Source organism: Opisthocomus hoazin, chromosome 3 (genome assembly GCF_030867145.1).
Source record: "Opisthocomus hoazin isolate bOpiHoa1 chromosome 3, bOpiHoa1.hap1, whole genome shotgun sequence".
Lineage (NCBI taxonomy): Eukaryota > Metazoa > Chordata > Aves > Opisthocomiformes > Opisthocomidae > Opisthocomus > Opisthocomus hoazin.
Window position 1 is genome coordinate 87,854,034 of NC_134416.1, and position 19,351 is coordinate 87,873,384.

Below are 19,351 nucleotides of genomic sequence, written 5' to 3' on the forward strand. Positions count from 1 at the left end.
GCAATATTTGTCCTTATATTGCAATGAGGGTCTCATTCTGACACATTGTTTTCTTGTACATAACAGTCGTATACGGATGCAAAAATGATTACCTAAACCAAAAACCTCAAAGCTGTTGTCGTCGGTGGTTCATCATGGGAACCACTTTAAAGGGAACAAAGTGATGTTTTAAAATAAAGATTGCTTGCCCTTCAATGCTTCTACAGGTAGAACCTCAGAGGCAGAGCCTCAGATGGCTGAACCTTCTCTTTCTCCCCTGGCCTTTTTATCCTCTGAGCAGAAGTCTATAAAGGATTGGGTTGATTCTTGCAAATAGGATAAATTTCAGCTCCTGCTTACAGTTGTGCAATCGATGTAATCTAAATTCTTCTCTTTTCTGACTCTTACCACACTGATTTCCCACACGCTGGGGTATTACTAGGGAGCGAGTCCAGATTTTCCTCTCTGTAATATAACCAAGCTGGTGATCTCTTTGTGTGCTGTCCCACTTATGGATGGCACTACTCTAAAATCCTTTCCCCCGACTGAAAGAGGTTGCAGCAATCAGAAGGGAGTGCACTTCATCCTTCTCTACTTTGCCTCTCTGTGTCAGCAGTATTTCCCACCAAACCGATGTAGTTTCCTAGTTGTGCTGTTTCTTTTTGTCTGTATTTTAAAAAAATCTTCTCTTTTTTCCTCTCCCTGAATATATGAAGATTTCATAGAATCAGCTTTATATAGAGCCTGTGAAAGTTTCATGTCACAGAGAATCTGTTTCCCATCCCTTTCTAACCCTAGTTCACAAAGGGTGTATCTACATCAGAGTTTAGATTTTTAGGGCACTTCTGAAGTGAATGCCCTTCCCCAGTTGCTGCTCTCTGGTCCTCATTGTAGAGTGGTCTCGGAGGACAAGCACTGGACTTGTTTAGGGTGAAGCTAAGCAATAGGATGCACCTTAGGTGTGTGTATCGGGTATTAATGGGCCATCAGTTCCCAGGAGCAGACTAGAGCCAGTCTGACGTAAATTCTTCTACACACAGCGGGGTCCCACGTGTTGAGCGGTGTCATCTGAATTGCTGGTTTCATTCCACAGACCCAGTCGTGTTGCCCCACAGTACTTGTTACAGAAAACATAATCAAAGAGGACAACTTCCAGACTGAATGCAGAGGATAAAAAAGGTTACGTTGTACTCTAAAAGGGTTAAGAAGCAGTAAGACACCCTCCATTATTAACGGTCATGCTACTACTCTCAGCTATTGCCCCAAGCAGGCTGATGCTGAGAAAGGTAATGGAGTAGCACTAACATTTCAGTTTCCAATCTTTTTCCAGCCTGTTTTAAAAATGTAGGTCCCAGCTGAACTCAAGGACAGGTGCCGCTTTCTTTATATACCACATTAAGTGTGAGCTCTGTAGCATCTAAACTGTTTTGTTGGGACTTTATATTGCCAAGAAATAAGACTGCTGTCAGCATTGTCAAAGGTGGAAACAAACTTCATCTCACCATACTTTCCCAAATCCGGGCATTACCAGATTATTACCATGCCCATTCCATAATGGTGGGTAAAAATACTGCTCATTTTTTTCTATTTGTCTTATAGAAATGTACAGCAAGAAAACTATTCTGTTGGATTTCTTATTAATACCTGGTCACAGATTTATAGCACTGGATTAAAAATTCTATTGTCTTTTCTAGGCCCTGGTGTAATCACATTTTCCTGCTCTTATGCGTATATTTGCTGACTTTCAAATAAGCTTATTAATAGACATTTCACACCTGCCATTGTACCTTTATCATAGCTATGATGCCAGTCTTTTATCATTCTTCATGCTATTTTCTCCTCCTCAAACTGTTCATTTTTATCATGAATGGTATTATGTTCCCCTGTCAGGGAACAAAATGTATTTTGAGTCAATTTACTAAAATAGTCACTTCTAAGTGCTATACCTGGACAAAGTTGACACCTTTGACATTTTCTAAAATGGCAAAAATAACAGTATTTAAGGCATGATTTATGGGTATGTATGTCAAAGGAATTTTGATGTTATTACAGTTTCTGATACAGCTATCCCAACTCCTTCAATGAACAAATTGCTGATAGTGCAGCTAATTAATGCTTTATTAGTTTTCTGTGGTCAATTATAAAAAGCTATAAAAAAGTAAAATGCAATTTAATAATAAAGAACTGTGTGTTTCTTGTTTCTTTTTCAGAACTGCTTTGTTTTCTGCATGTGGAAGAAACAATTCCTACGTAGCTCAGTTTTATAAGACATGTTTCCCCTCACTAAGTAAGAGCAACTCCTATGATTAAAAAGTAGACTGGAGTCTTTAAATGTCGTTCTGATTGCTGGCCTCTATTAAAAACTTCTTAAAATAATAGATAGGTTTAATTCCTCAAGCCAAAGAAAAATTATATCGTCTTAAGTATTTTCCATATTTATTATATTGATGAGACTTGGCTGCAGAGAAAAAAAAGGAAGCAAAATCTCTTGTATTGCAAGTTTTAAATGTACCAGGCTAAGGTTTACTTAATTAGAACCTCCAGGCAATAAAGGAGACCTTTTTTAAATTCTGTGAATCTTAATATGCTAAATAATGCAAAGCTTCAACTCTTCAAGCATGAGACACACATCTGGCAGCTTAACATTTAAATTACAGAAAAAAAACCACTTCAGTAGTAATTTTCATGAAGAAAAGAATGGGAAATGTATTACAACTAAATTTAATTTCTTTTTAGATTTTTCATCCTGTCTAATTGCAAGCATTTTCCATCTTCTCCTTTATATATTTATTTTCATACAGATTCTTTCTGTACTTTTTATTGATCTTTAATTTGAGCAGCTTCTTACTGTTACAGCCATTGAAGAATTACATTGTGTTTTTACTTGGCAAAAATTGTTCAGAGAAATCTATGAGGAATTAAAGTAATGAGCTCACTGGTACAGAAAGAAAAGGGCATTCAGAGCCTTACAAATAAAATATAATAAGAGCATGCCCTGATTAAATAACAAACTTGAGTTCCTTCTCCCTCCCATTTCTGAAGTGTAGACTATTATTGTTTTCTGTATTCTTTTTATTGTGCTATGTTTTTGGCCAAGGTAATTACTGCTTTATTCATTTGTCTCCAAAAACATTGTCAAAGTCTTCATTATTTCAACAAAGCTATTTGGAAACCCATTTCAGTGCGCCAAAATTAATAAAAAAAAAAGAACAAAGAAAACCAGAGTAACCATCTTTACAAAAGTATATTTATATTTTAATATGTGTTTATGGGTTCATCCATGTATCGCATATGTGGAATATGCGGAAACAACTTGAACTGTTTATACTGCATGTGTACACACATGTGATATACCCATCAGCTGTATTTTATGCAGTTTCACTAATTTCAGTAGACCTCTTCTTTCACCCCAGATGACATAAATACCTGTAAATACCTCATCCACTATGAATGCTCAGCATATATATGCTTATATTTGCGTATATATATAGAAAATAAGAAAGACATCCACAGGTATTTACACAAACATACAGGCTCAAAGCTGTGACATTGTATGTGTGTGTATTTTATGTCTACAAATGTAACACTTAAAAGCTGATCCTGCCTGCACTGTGATTTTAAGTACACTTCACTGTCTTACTGAGGTGAAGTGGAAGTAACTGAAAAAAAAAAGTGAAACGATCATCAAGCATATTCTTGGCTTATCCTCCATGTGCTGTACATTAAAAAGTGTAATATAGATGTTTATTTCCATCACACCACTGCTGCCTGTGATGGGGGAATACATTTTTGTTCACTCCATTGGTCACTTCTTTTCAAGAGTTTGAGGGACACACTACTTGAGTAACCATTGCTTAGAAAACAGGAGTGCTTTGGATCGCTGTGCCTCGGATCGCTGTGCCTCATGCTTGATTCACAACCATGCCCGTAGAAGAAAATGAATTACCTTCTTTTTTCCGAAGAACACATTCTGGGGTGTTTAAAATAGCCTTCATTGTTGCTCTTCTTGTGTCTGTTATTTCTTTATTTCTGCTTTTTTTCCTTGCTTTGTATCTATGCATTTGTTATTTCCAGCATCACAGTATCTGAAGTCTCTGCATTTGTCATCGTAACACTTCTGGAAGGTAGGAGAGAAGTAACCACCTATTTATACCTAGGACAGAGGGAAAAATATTACCTGTTCGGGAGTCACACAGGATCTTGGTGGAAGAGGGAACAAAACCTGTCTCCTTTCTTTCCAGAGCTTCATCGTATGCACTGATATAAAAGTATATGTTTTATTTATTTTTCTTGCAGAGGATGATTTTTACCAAGATTGCTGTGGCAGTGCAGATGAGAACTGCAGCTTGTTTTGGCTGAAGGAAGGCCAAGGAGGTCATCACAAGGTACTGGCCCTGGTTCAAACGTCACTATTTCCGTTAAAGTGCATGGTGAAGCCATTAGAGTTTCTACCTGTGCAGTTCAGGAATGATTCATGGGCTTGCTCCTTGTTGTTGCTGTGTTTCTTTAATCTGTCACCATGAATTTTGTTACAGCTACCAAAAGTCTTCACATGGTGAGGAGTATTGCAGTCTCCAGCATAGATCTATAGGTAGCTAATCTCTCTAGCAAAGAAATTTCAAAGGAGTAGCAGGAAAGACCATCCAGTAATTGGACAACAGCAGCTCGATTGAGGCTGCATTGCAGGATGATGTTATTTCAGTAATGATTAAACACAAGATAGATTTCCTATGCAACTATAACCTTCAAGCTCTCATGTCCTTCTGCAGAAGACCCCTACTATCAGATACTTTTAGTATGCTTCTTTGTAGTACCATGGTCAAGGACATAATTAATTTGTGAACAAATATTGTGTCATCAGTACAAGTTACCATGAAATCACAGCTGCATCATAACAACACTTTCCGGGTGAGATACTACAAGAAAGAACTTTCCGATTTAATGTAAATCCTGAGAAATAAGATGCAATGAAGTCTCTGTATTCCTAAGTTCTTCTACTTGTGTTATCTGTTCTAATTCAGATATTTTCCAATGACGAATGCAATTTTTCTCTGTAAGTGTTGCTCATCTTCCCTTCTTAGATCAGCATGGCTGCAGTTCAACTGTAATCTCAAATAGAAACATGCAAATTAATCGTTCTGGCAATTTGTCTCACCCTGCTCTAGGTGTACTCTGAAACATTTTTAATGCTTTTAATTGCCCATGGAAAAAAGTCATCACAATATTCGGAGTACTCACAAACTTGTGTACTGTGTGTTTATACCTGTACATGTACTGTGGCACAAATACTCAACAGCTGAGAATTATTATCTCAACTTTGACTTTAGTAGGCTAATGATCTACATACGAGCAAAAACAGACTGGCCAACTGGAAATTCCCTCCATTTTAGATGACTTAATTTTTCAAGTGATTTATTTCTTTAGGGAGGTAAGGGTAACTTGGAGAAACAAGAGTTAGATGTAAACGTAACTGCAGACCTATGTGTGTGTGTATGTGTAGCCTTATATCTATAGGAAGACTAATTTACGGACTGGTGAAGTGGGTGTAATGGGCAAAGCAACCCAACCCATGGGAGTGGCAGAGTGAAATTCATTTCCTACAATCCCCTAATAGCACATTGCCTTTGAACAAAGTGCCACGCTCTTACAGGAACCTCAGTTGTGGGTGGCTCTCAAAGCCACATGAAAGTGACCTGGTTTCAGTAAGATGCGTAAGCCCTTGGGTAATTCAGCACTGTCTAGTCCCTTTGGACTCCGTGAGATGACTCACAGGCTTACATTTATTGATGTGCATAGATTTCTGAACTGAGCCTCTTATGGGAATACTTCTGCACAAAAGAAATGTGAGCATGTCAAATCTCCTTTCAAAGGTTGTAAGACCCCCTCTTTTCTAATAGGACGAGTGAACCCTAATGTTCAGAGAGATCCTTGTTTTAGCATGCTCGAGATTTAGTCATTTGGTCTGAATTATGCCATTTGGGCCTATTTGTATCTCTGGAACTGAAACCATCTTCGAAAATAATTTTGCCCAACAATCATATATTGGAAACAATTACAAACTAATGTAAAGAACAGACCTAAAGTAGAAGACAGAAGTTCATGTAGATAATTATTCTCCTCAGCTGTCCCTTTTCCTTTTGTAAATAGATTTTTTTTTTTAACAAAAACAGACAGAAAGACCTCAGCTTTTTGGGGAATGTAGGAAGTATCAGCAAAACCAAAGGTGTTACTGCTTTACTCCCCCTGTCCCCAGATTAATCTATGCTAAGGAGTTTCAAATAGTCTGCCATTGACTATCATCTGAGTGATGGGCGTTAGCGACAATTTAGTTTTTGTTGCAATGAGTGTGCACACCTTTGCATGTATTCAAGATATTGAATGGTGGCTACGAAGGATGCAATGCTCCCAGTCAGTGACTTCTAAGAGAAGTATATTCTGTGGCCATAATGCCATCCTCATGCAGATAACTGAGCTTCTGCTTTCTTTCTTCAGGCAAGATCAAACACAGTCCCGGAGAAATGAATTCATAATACTCTTTAACACCTTTGGGATTTATGTCTTAAATAATGTTTTTATATCTGCTTTGTACAGGGACAGTTTCATGGAGACAAAGTCAGTGCAAGCAAGGTACTTTGCACACACTACCTACTCTGAAATGTTGACTTTTTCTAGGGAATTAAGTTGGGCAGTCATGTGGCTAGGTGTAATGCAATGTTGTCTGTAGCTGTCTGAATATTTGAAAACAAATTTGAGCATGCTGCCCACTTCTACTCTGCCTTAACTAGTCATGTTTACGTAGAATCGCTTTTTGACAGTATATTCCATTGCTTGTAGCAGCTATTCTAATGACCGTTGAAAATATGATGATTGTATCATGTTCACTGTTAGCCACGTTAGCATTATGCGGGTATGGATATGAACCTCTATCTGTTATGTACATGAGCCTTAAATTAATATTCAAATTGTGGATGAAGTGCATGTAATCCAAGCTTCAGAACACAAATTTGCCTTTTAGAGCAAAATGGTTTACTGAGTTAAAAAAAATAAATAACAAAATATACAGTAATGTGACTACATCTCATGCCAGTGCTCTGTTACCTGGAAACTCTGAGATTTTTTACATCTACAGAATAAACTTGGATGTTTTGTTCATTACGGATTTCACAAATGCAAAAATCAAAAAGGATCTTAAATCTTTTAGGTTAGCTTCTAGTATAGGTTAGAAAATTTCAACCACTTTCTCCATAAAATCAGCATCAAAGGATGGAGAACCAAAATTTTCCTTTGCAGTTACCTCTAAACAGTAGGTTTTCTGTCTCCCTGTCTAAAAGAAAGAACAAAAAGGGAGCCCTGTTTCTAGTTCAAACATAACAGGTTTAAACTTCCATCCCTTTGTTGTCTGTGAGTTTGTTCACTAAATGTTAACAAACCCTTCACAGAGTTTGGTATTATGCCTAGGAAGGTATTAATAGATAGCTTCACAAAGTCACCTGCGGATGTCTGTTTGGTAAGTTATGACCTCGCTGTGTCTCTTGGTGGACGTGAGATTTGGCTCTCTGTCTGGGGGCGACCATGCCAAGCATGAGAGGAACCTGCTGGCTGCTCCAGCGAGAGGTGATGCCAGTGCTGAATCGGGCCCCATGAGTGCAAAATTACTGTTCCAGAGATGAGCACAGGTGAGCATTCTGTACTCTGTAGCTCAAGTACTAGTTTAATTCAGCATAAACTGTCACCGGCGCTGAAGGATGCAGTACTGTTTCTCTCCTCCCTTGTGCTGGCACCAGTGTAGGGTAGCCTGGATCAGAATGGGTCCAGCTGAGAGCTAACCCAGTTAATAAAAGGAAAAGAAAAGAAATAGGCCAAACAGCATTAATTCCTTTCCCAGATCAGTTCCCTCCATATGTTTAACTACGTGGATATCCAAATTTTTGTGCTGACCTGAGTGCGGTGTGCAACACAGGAAAAAGTGAGCAGGTAGAGGAGGGCTGGATGACGTCTTCTGGTGTCAGCACGAGCTTACTTCTCCTTGAGATGGCTTGTCAAACCACAGACTTTTAGGAACATTAATCAATTAACTGAACAATAGTCTGTGTGCTGTTCTGGGCCCCACAATTTAAGAATTGTTAAAGTCCTTGAATGTGTCCAGAGGAGGGCAACAAAGCAGGTGAGAGGGCTGGAAGGCATGTCCTATGAGGAGCAGCTGAAGACACTGAGTTTGTCCAGTATGGAGAGAAAGAAGCTGAGGGGTGATGGCATTGCTCTCTCCGGCTTCCTGAGGAGGGGAAGTGGGAAGGGAGGTGCAGAGCTCTGGGATCCAGTGACAGGACGTGTGGGAATGGCTCAAAGCTATGTCAGGGGAGATCTAGACTGGACAGAAGGAAGCATTTCTTTACCAACAGGGCGGTCAAACACTGGAACCGGTTTCCTAGAGAGCTGGCTGATGCCCCGAGCCTGTCAGTGTTTGAGGCATTTGGATAATGACCTCAACATCATGCTTTAGTTTTTGGTCAGCCCTGAACTGGTCAGGCAGTTGGACCAGATGATCATTGTAGGTCTCTTCCAGCTGAAATTATCTATGCTATGTTATGCTAGTCTTTTCTTAAGCGTCTTGAGCCAGCTTTGCCAGTGCTGTTTTCCAGGTTTGTTTTAGAGTGAGGAGTAAAACAGAGTTAGAAGTTCAAAACAGGGTGAAACTGGCAGCTCTTGCTTTGCTAGCTGTGCCCAGCTAATTGCCTTACTATTCTAACATGGTTTTTCTTTTCATTTAAAGATCAGCTGGAATAGCCCACCTGACCAGTGTTATCAAGAAAAATCAGGTCCTGGCAGCAATGAAAGCGTGGAGGAAGGGAAAGCATCTGTAAAGAGCAATTATTGCTTGGAGGAGTTAGAAAACTATATGTTTTCTGTGTGGTAAGCAATCTCAGCATCAAATAATTTCACAACCCAAATGCATGTCTTCTTATTCTTGTATTATGGAGCTATCTACATTCAGATGAATGTTATGAGGCTCCAGATCCAACACAAAGGTTGACAGTTACCTGAGCAATGTCAGTTTGTCCCCTTTGTGCATGCATGTTATGATATGATAGCACATACTATTTTTCCACAGAGCTCATTCTTCTGTGAGTGTGTGCTATTTATTTGTGTAAATATGAAGTATTTTATTTTCTGCTTTTTGGTCACTGTTGCCCCTGGCCTTGTTTACAGTATGCAGGCCCTGCCTGGAATTCAGGATTACTGATTTCCTCATACTTTCCTTCCCAAGAGAATTTTACACATAAGAGTTACTTTTTCTTTGCAAAATCATTGTGAAGTAAGGAAAAGGTATTACTTCACATTCATTGAGAGGGATATGAGGAAAAGATATTTCTAGCACTTATCAGTAACCAAAGACTTGATTTTTCTTTGACTCCTTAGTATTATTAATGATTGAAATTGATTAGAAAAAAATTGGAAGTATTTTTTGCCCAAGAATGCAATTTTGAGATTGCTGTGTTGCTTTGAGAAGCTGTGTCAGGGGAAGAAATGAAAGAGGATTTCTAGCAAAATCTTTTCAACATTTTAAGAGCAATATACTACCTTTCTTGGAAGTAACTTACTCTTACCTTTCTCTGTTATAAAATACACATACGGGGAATGACTTAAAATGAAAAGATGAATTAAAGTGAAATTAAAAAGACTGCATCAAAATGAAACCTTTTCAGTTACTTATAATTGTTTTTCCTGGTAATTCATCTTTGGGGTAATTGCAAAATTTGGACAGTTATTTGTAATTAGTGAAAAACAATGAAAACTTAACCCTTGACTGAATGAAATGATCTGATAGTCTTTCACGCAGCTCTGTATTATATTTTGAAAGTTCAAAACCCAGCTGTAATGTACATCTCCGGCACTTATGATACTCTGCAAATCAGCCCCTAGAGTTTCAAATAAAGCATCCAGAAACTGAGCATCAGAACGGGGTGGATATCTGTGAAAAGTTAGTTTTAAATGAGTTCCCTATCAAAACATTTGAAAGCGCGATTATCTTATCAGGCAAGTCAAGAAGCCTTCAGCATCACTTGTCCTGTTCCCTGCTTTCCCTTGCCACATTCACTTGGCATCTTCAAACTCTGGCGGAGAGTTATGTAAAGACCCTACAGACACAAAGTGCATTTTCACTATAAGAAGCTGAACTCCACCCTAGAGGTGGTCAGCCCTGAATATTGTAGGAGGCAGCAATCAAGTGGAAAAGTGACACACAATCATATAATTAGACTGCCATAATTCTGCTGAATTAATTGTGGTTATTTTGGACAATGGAGGACTCCCTCATCATGGCCATAATTTAAGAATAGATTTTAGAGTAGCAGTGTTCATCCAAATATTCTCGTCGGCTCCCACTGTTTCATTTTACCTACCTCAATTTAAAAATTAAATTAATCAAATTGTCATCAACCCCTTCTATCTCAACATGCTTGCTTTCTGTGGTGGTGAACTGCCCTGACTCTCTTCTGTGTCTTGCAGAGTTACAGTGGCACATGTCTCGCTGTCTGATTTGGGGAACAAGAAAAAATGATGGTTCTTTCTTCCTTTTGCTTTTCCTTTTCGTTTCTTCGTACTTTCTTAGGAGCCCCATGTCTACAGAGACACTGGCTTTGCTAGGGTTCTGTGCAGAGGCAAAGGTATGTCTGAGTACAGTAAGTTTCAGGGCATGAACCGTATATTCCTGATATGAAACAAAGGCTACATGGCATTGCTTCTTCATGACTGTGCTGCCAGTCCTTTTGTGAAGACAGCTGAGGGTAGTATTTTATTATTTCTTTATGCCATTCTACTTACTGTCTCTGTCATCCTGCTTGAAAAAAGGAACGGCACTAGTTTTATTTAGTTATTTCTTATGTGAAAGTCCCGTGAGGTTAGAACAAAACAGAATTTGGAGAGCATTTCTTTGCTTTCTGCTTCGCTAATAGTAAAATGTCATCTTTATCAGAAAGAAAAAAAATAGGAAAACAAATTACTCCGTTCTTGGTCAAGTAATATAGATATTATACTTTATACACCATGTAAAGAGTGTGTCCTTAATATTTTTTTTTTTAAACTTAGAGTTAACTCAATTTCCCTGAGTGACTGAAGGAGTATCCAACACCTTATGAGTTATTTCCATTTGTTGCCATACCAGCATGATGTTTCAGTTGTTCCTCACTTCTCCCTGTCTCTTCTTTCCTTCTCTCCTACTTTCTCCATCAAAGGGCATCAAGTCCTCTCTGTCTGTTTCCAGACCTTCCTCTCTGCTAGGATTGCTACCTTTTAAAAAATGCAATGTAAGATAATTAGCTACTACAAAAATTTTTAATAGGACTGTAGATCTGGGGGCAGCTTAGACCTCCATAAACTTCAGAGATTTAGATGCGCCAAGATGCAATCTGAGCAATTTCCTTGATCTTTTATTGCCGCTGGTAAATCATTTATTGGGCTAGGTTATTTTACAAAATCCTCTTTAAAAACAAAATCCTATAAAATGTATTTATCATAAAATACTGCAAGACCAACAGTCTTCAAAGTTGTACATACTTTGTATTAATTAAAAGCTAGTGTTGTACTGTGACAAAAGTATCCATTCTGTCTTTCTTTTTTTTTTCCTCTCTCTCTTCCTGCCTCTTCCTGTATTTTTTGCCCTCTTTTTTCCTCTCCCTCATCTTCTTTTTTCTTATAGGCCTTGCCAAAGGGGAGATTGGCGAGTACAAGCAAAATCTTCTTTTGTGATTACAAATATTTTTCTGATAATTGTGATTTTTTTTTTTGTTTCCATTGCTATAGCGTGCTTGTCCTTTTCCATTCGTATTAATTTGACAGTGGTGTCTCACGTCCGTAGGCCATAGTCAAACCTCCTTACAGTGGGCATTATACGCATATGTAATAAACAGATCATTCTGGCTGCAGAAGCCCGCAGCCTTCAGCTTTGATTTTGCAGCATACGTGAGTGACTTTTCTACTGTGCCCACACACAGCCCTGCTGAAAGCAGCAGTCTTTTCTTTGGGTCCAGTGAATTGGTGGTGAGGGGGATGAGTCCAAAACATAAGATGAGAGAGAAGAGATTCAGACAACAGATGAGTGTGGTCAGATATTAACAGAGAGGTGCATGCCGTCGGCATGGTCAGCCGCAGTCACAGCCCCGTAGCTGCCAAACAGCCACAGAGCGCTTGGCAGACCTTCCTGGAGAGCCAGCCCCAGGACCTTTCCTCCCACCAAAGCGTCGGTGCACGTTCCTTTATTCAGAAATTTTTCTGGAACTAAAAGCCTGTGTAACCTGCAGCAGAACAAGAAAATTTTTAGTGGCTGTTTTCTGAATAAGACAGGTGAGATCTATAACCTTGAGAAAGAATAAAGTTGGAGGAATTTTGACCCTTGCAGCCTAAAACCTGCTGTCAGAATCTTTCTAGCCCTTTTGATCTGTTCCCTGAAACAAGCAAAATTTGAAGAGAAAATGTTTTTCATGTCTATTTGTCGCTATAAAACCAGATTTCCTGGAAGTACAAAATAAATAGAGATCTGAGAAATAATTTAAGCACTTTAACACTGCTTTTTATGCATAGTTTTAGAGGAGATGGGAAAAAGATCCCAGATTTTAAAAACTTCTATCTGTCTTAATAAAAAAGAAAAAGTGACATAAATGCTTTCTGTGACTCTAGGAATCTTCAAGCTTGAGTTTAAATATAAAGAATAAACTAGCAGTTTCAATCACCAACAACTTATCATCAAGCACTGCTCTCAAGGGTTAATATTACATACTAATATAAAAGTAACGATCATCCTTTGTCTCCATGCAATTAGCTTTTTAACAATGTGCCTGTAGCTCATACCCAGGCTAAATGCTGCTTTGAAATATTTTCTCTTGAACTCCAAATGTGTTACGCTAACTCCGGCTGGCTTCTGTAAAAAGAATTTATTGCAGGGTGCTGCCTTTTGTAGGGGAAATACCCAGCACCCCGTGCAGCAGTGTGGTGTGATGCCCATGGCAGCTTGGCTGCAGGCTGGTCGGTTCAGCACCAGTGCAGGATCAGGCAACATCTTGAGACAGGAGACGAGCCGCTGGTCCCCTTGCGAGCAGGCATCAGTAAGAAGTAAAACCTACCTAGATCTATATTCTCACACCTCTGAAATGCAGGGGGTGTGGGCCAGGCTTTGGGTCTCACTTGCAGCTGTCAGGAGCAGAAGCAGCCACTTTCTAAGAGAAGTAGCAAGGGGAAGGTGGAGAAGAAACTCTTGGCAGCGTATACCAGCCTGGGCAGGGCGGAGGGAGTTGAAGACCTCTTCGCAACCCTGCTTCTGCACCTGTAGGCTTTATGTTTTTACCTGCTGGGGTTTTTTTGGCCATGTCTGTGAGGACACTGTAGGGCAGGAAGAGTTAATTGTAAACAGCACAAGATAGTAAAGTTGTTTTTTAATAAAAACGATAAACTTTCCCTTTATAATACACAAGTGATTTGACATGGAAATAAATGCAGATGCTTCTTTGCTTGCTGTATTCCCTGTTGTGCTTTCTAAAACACCTTCACATATGGTTTGCCTCATTCCTGTGAAACTGCGTGTTGTTTATGTCATACAAACAGAACAGATTGAATTTACACCAAGTGAGAAGGATGATGAACTGTATGTTGGAGGGAAATCCTTGTATGAGTGTTTAAAATTTGTTCAAAATTAATGTTGCCTGTTTGAAAAGTTTGCCTGGATTCTCCCTTGAGCTCTTCTAAAGATTTCACTGAAATAAAAAAAAAGAATTCTGTGGCTGTCTATAAATGCAACCTTTTATTCAAATATGTAACATTTATCTAAAATCAAAGGTCAAATTTTACCAGTTTTTTATAGCTGTTCTAGTAGGATCTGCTTCATGTACTAGATATAAAATATTGCCATTAAGAGTGAGCATTCAACTTGCTTTGTGAAAAGGAGACTAACTATTGCTTGCTTTAAAAAGTGCTAATCATTTAAAAATTACTTCAAGAAAGAGTTCCTCAGTAACTGCTGGCACTCCACCTAAAACCTGTTTCATTTTTTCCAATCCCATTTTGAACTGGAATATAGTTAATATTTTTTAAGATGGAGGTTTTAAGGCAGGGCAAGATTTAGCTCTCAGGAGAAATCAGAAGTCCCACTGTTTTCTTTGAATGTCTTCAAATCTTTCATATGCCATTCCCAAAATTGCTGAAGCTTTCACTGTGTGACCACAGAGTGACACTGGAATTAGTCCTGATTCTGTACTCTTTGTGGGAGTTTTATTTTGCAGGCAAGTCACAGCAGGACACAGGTTATGGATTCCTCCCTCCATGTATTTAGATGTCTGATCGCTGTTTATGTTGGTGCATTTCCTCGCATCTTTGCAGATCAAATTTTTACAGCAGACTGGTACATATTCCTGTGGAGTTAGTCTTTGTTTTGTTGGGATTTTTCTGTTGCAGTAGAAGTTTACTTCTTGGAAACTTATCCCGTATACAAATCATTAAATATAGCTATGACATCTTTCCTGTTCCCTGTGATTTTTCTGAAGATGTTTGTTGCTTCTTTTATTATATGGTATAGTTCATAAAAGGGTAAAATCCAATGAACTGCCTACCTTTAGGGAGACCGTATTTCTTTGCTGTCTAATGCAGTTGAAGAATTATATCCCTGTACCAGTGCATTGTGGTAAAACGGTACAAGTAAAAGGTGAATGAGAAATAAGATGTCTCTCCCACTGATGATTCAGATGTAGAGATGAAAACTGAGGGGATCAAACTGTTTGGAAACAAACTTAAAATCAACAAAAGAGATTATGTCAAAATTTATCTACACTGCTGAAACAAATGGCAAATATAATTTTAAGGATTGAAAATATATGCTAAGGCAATATGATTCTTTATTCAGAACTGCCTTTTGCAGTGGTCTTTTTGCAAAGTCCTCCAATATCTATGCACACACTTGATTTTGCTGGAATTAGATGTTATGGTGACAGGGATCATTTACTAATGTGAGTACCTATGGACTTCAGTACAATTATACTTGATGATAATTTTATTTATATGTTCAGGATGCTGAAAAGGGTTGGCAGCCGCTGCCCTTCCTCCTCCAGAACTCTACTACCTGAAATCTGGCCTCGAGCAATGGAGAGGAGATATTGGAGATACAAATCACTCAGTTGAGAGTGTAATCTGAAAATCATCAGTAAGTGATCACTCACTGAAGGTGCCAGGAAGATTGCTGGTTGGCTTTTTTTTTTTGTTGTTGTTTTCTTCTGGCTTTAAAGTTCTTGAGCAGAAAGGAGCAGTGAGCTCAGCCATTGAGAAACTTCAGTGTAAAAACCAAGTTTTCTTAGAGATGTTGGTAAGGGACTTGTGTGGTTGCCATCTCACTGTGTAATGGAGCTGAAAGAGCAGGCAAGTGCTCCCCGACACTGGAGCAATTCACAGATTGACCTAGTCCTCTCCAGGAGAGTATGTTTATAATTCCCTGCCAAAATGCTTTTTCTGCTCTCGTCCTTCCCCTCAGGTAACTCCTATTCAGTAGAAATGAAAAAGATGATTTGGCCAATAGTCAGGGGAAAGCTGGGTATACTGATGGAATATGGCGATCACGTACCTTTTTCACAGAAATTTCTATTTTCTCTTCTTAAATACTGGGAACATTGACTGTCCAGCCACTGAGCAGCCTGGACTCGCAAAGTTGTTGGAGTTTTTGCCATGAGGGCAGTCAAAATGGTTCTGAGAGAGTACTGCTGGTGTTTCTCACAGGCATTTCACATCATTCAGCCTTGATTCCTGCTTAGCGCAAAAGCAGTTTTTGACGTTGCTGAATTGCTCTTTACACAGAATCACAGAATCACAGAATGTTAGGGGTTGGAAGGGACCTCTGTGGGTCATCTAGTTTATTGTCTTTGGTTTATTCAGACTCTTAAGAAGGCAGAAGACTTGGCAAACTGGCTGTGAAGCATTGGGTAGAGAGAGATTTGGTTATTGTTTGTCATTTAATATGTATTTTGTTTTCATGAGCTAGGAAAGATGACATTACTGATGACTAGTGGAGAAAAGTAAAGCTGAAAGTGCACCATACACAGTCATCTCTAATGAATAGAATGAATAAAAATAAGAAGTGCATTACATAGCTAACTGTCACGTCTTCAGGGCACTACAGTAAATAAGTGGGAGTTATACATGTGCATTAGCCACAAAATGGGTACCACAGTTTGGATCCTATTGAGTAGAGTGTGGAGAGAAAAATATGATAGATTGCTGCTTTTTATCTGTCACTGTTGTGGCATAGAAGCTTAGACCATATGTATGTAAAACGATTTTGTTATTTCAGTAAATTCTCTAACTCTTTCTGTTGTAGCCTGTAGCAAAATGAATAAGTAGCTGAAGAACCTGGTGGGATAGTTCTGAATCTATCAGAATAAAATAACTCTACAGAGACATAATTATTATTAAATATACAGTGATATGTGACAAAACAGACAGATAAGTTAGGAGAGTCTCTACCCTTACAGGTTTCCAGTACAGACTGGGATACTTCGCAAAGAGCAAGAAGCTGTGATGGTAAGCTGGGAAGAGCAGGAGCAAGCACGTTTGGGCAAATGTGGGCCTTGTAACTGGTGACTCTTGTTTCTCACCTCAGAGGTGATGATAAAATGTGGATGCTGTCAAAATCCTCCTTCTCAATCACCTAGCACGACCTGTATTTCACCCCATGTATTTTGTCCTTGCTTTAGGTAGAATAAAGTATCTCTCTCTTTGTCAATAACAAATTGGGGCAAAGCAGAGATGATAAAAGTGAATAGGAAAGAGCAGAGGGGATCTGCCATTTGCCTGGCCTTGGATCCAAAACTCCAACCTGACCTGCCAGGTTTGGGAGTCTGATTACAAAATTCTGAATAAAATGCAGTCTCTCTGCATTTTCATGTAAGAGGAAGTCCAGCAAAGAGGGAATTTGCAGTAGTCGTGCTTGAATGTTATGAAGGTGTGAATCACTGTCTTGAGGTTAGTTTTAAACACACTAGGTAGCTCCCTGGTGTACTTTCTCCTCGTAAGCTTCTCGGGCTGGTATCTAGATCTATCCCAGTTTTTATTTTAAGTCTCTGCTGAGAGATAATGCCTGAAAACATGCCAGACATTTTGTTTTATAGGATTCACAGTGATGAAACTACTGGTTCAGCTATTCTTTCTTGCAGCTGTACTGAATGCTGTGTCTTTCTCGCAATGTGCAGAGATGCCCTCTCTGACTGTCAGTCCTCCAGTCTGAATAGTTGCAGGGGAAGAGAGCTGGGGGTGGGAAAAAAAAATCCCATTCCTTCATGAGACCCATTACTCAGAAACAGAGAACAAGCTATTTTACAGAGCTTTTGACTAACTACTGATGTAATTTGTTCTGCATTGTTTGTCCATTAATCCAAAAATTACTGTTCCCTGTGAAGCTTACTTTACATAGAGGAAACAATGCCACCCTTAACCATTATACGTAACATTATATGCAGGGTAACTGTCTGTTTGTATTTGCCTTGCATTTCAGTTAAATGTAGTACAAGGCACTTCTAACATCTTTGGTTGCCTGGTATGTTATAGTATGTCAAAGTTGGAATAATTTCCAGTTCAAAACATTCTATCATGATCCTCATCTTCTGAAAGACACTTGGATGTATGTTCATGCCACAAGTATTCAACTTAGCCTTAGAGGTGCCAAGAGTTTGAGGAAAGGAAAGGTTCTGTCATCTCTGAGTATCTGCCTTTCCCTCTCTGACTTTAACATATGTACATCAGATATAGAGTTTGACCTATAAAATGTCAGAGGGTGAAATATGCATATTTGGTCCAGTTCATCATGCATTTCACTATCCCACACACCATCTGGAGAAATACTTCCCTGTCTGTACAAGTGTTATATAGTTAAGTACACAAAGATATTTCCCATTTTTCCTGGAGATAGCTAGAAGAACCAGCATTTCCACTGTGATAGGATCTCACTTCTTCCTCAGCTTTCAGGAAAAATGCAACAATTAAAAGGCTTAAAAACCATAATGCTTGTATTTTTCCTTAAGGCCAACATTGTATAAATACTGAATTTCCAGATTTGAGGTCCCAAAAGAAGGTCCATAGCTAATCTTGGAAAGCAAATGATCTTTTAGTGGCTTCAGATAAAAATATCAAGGAAGCATATTTCCAGTCAGTACCTACTAAATGAGCAGCCCAGATATTAAAAAAGTAGCAGGACTGTCCACATGGTGGCCCAAGGAATGGTTCCATCCAGTATCTCAGTGGCTTCCAGCAATTCCTTGTGATTGATTGCATGCACCCAAAAGCTTAATGTGAGCTGTGTTGCAGTCACAGAGATGTGATTCTGTAGTGTACTGCCACTGATCTGTGGAGTCATGGGAGATTAAAAATCCTACTCTAGTTCATTGGTAAATTGGCTATTATTTTTAGTTAGTTCCTCAGGTGAATGCATCTATGCTATGCTAATAATCATTCTGTATTAATTCTGGGAGGGAGTTTTCAAAATGATGTACAACAGGCTGGTGTCCCAACGGTAGGTTCTCTCTTGTGTATTAGTCTGGAATCACAGAATCACAGAATAGTAGGGGTTGGAAGGGACCTCTGTGGGTCATCTAGTCCAACCCTTCTGCCGAAGCAGGGTCACCTACAGCAAGCTGCACAGGACCTTGTCCAGGCGGGTCTTGAATATCTCCAGAGAAGGAGACTCCACAACCTCCCTGGGCAGCCTGTTCCAGTGCTCCGTCACCCTCAGAGGGAAGAAGTTCTTCCTCATGTTCGGACGGAAAAGTATTACATTACAAGCTCTGTTTATTAGACTATCTTGTTTCTCTAAAGCACTGAGCCCATTTAACCCACTGTGCTATTTTCCTAAAGATTTCCAGACCTGTACTTTTTAAATAAAAATTAACAGTGGGAGAAAAGACGAGAGGATGGTAAATTCAGTGAAATCTGACTTGGACTAAGTAAGAAATTGTCAGTTGTGGAATCAAGTGGCAAAAGAAGTGATTTTTTTTAAGCCTAGCCGGCATAAAACTGCAGCCATTTGGAATCTTCCCTTTTGCCTTCACTAGGCTTTGGATCAGGCCCTGGAGATACCAGCCACATTTCAAGGGTTTATGATCAGTGCTAACTTTGGAAACACTGCCAGGCTTGGGAAAACGGGCTGTATTCTACATGCACCAGGAGCAGCCTTTTCCCTACTTTGAGTAATGTTACAGGAACAATAAAAAATTTTTGCTACTGGGAACGCCAAGCTCTGCAGGACTTAGATGGGACCTGACATTTATACAGTTCATCAGTACTGTAGATCAAGGAACGCTTCTTTTAGCAAAGAATGCATATTCATTCTTTTTTGTTAACCTTTGCTTCAGTG

At 39.1% G+C, this 19,351-nt stretch overlaps 1 protein-coding gene across 1 annotated transcript in view; it reads left to right on the top strand.

Moving 5' to 3' along the window:
• The window catches only part of LOC142360939 (uncharacterized), a 107,351-nt gene that overhangs the window by 8,301 nt on the left and 79,699 nt on the right, over positions 1-19,351 (top strand). The window contains exons 4-5 of the mRNA XM_075417262.1: positions 4,276-4,364; positions 8,750-8,889. Of these exons, the coding sequence (XP_075273377.1) occupies positions 4,276-4,364; positions 8,750-8,889 (229 nt within the window). The remainder of the gene's footprint in view (positions 1-4,275; positions 4,365-8,749; positions 8,890-19,351) is intronic.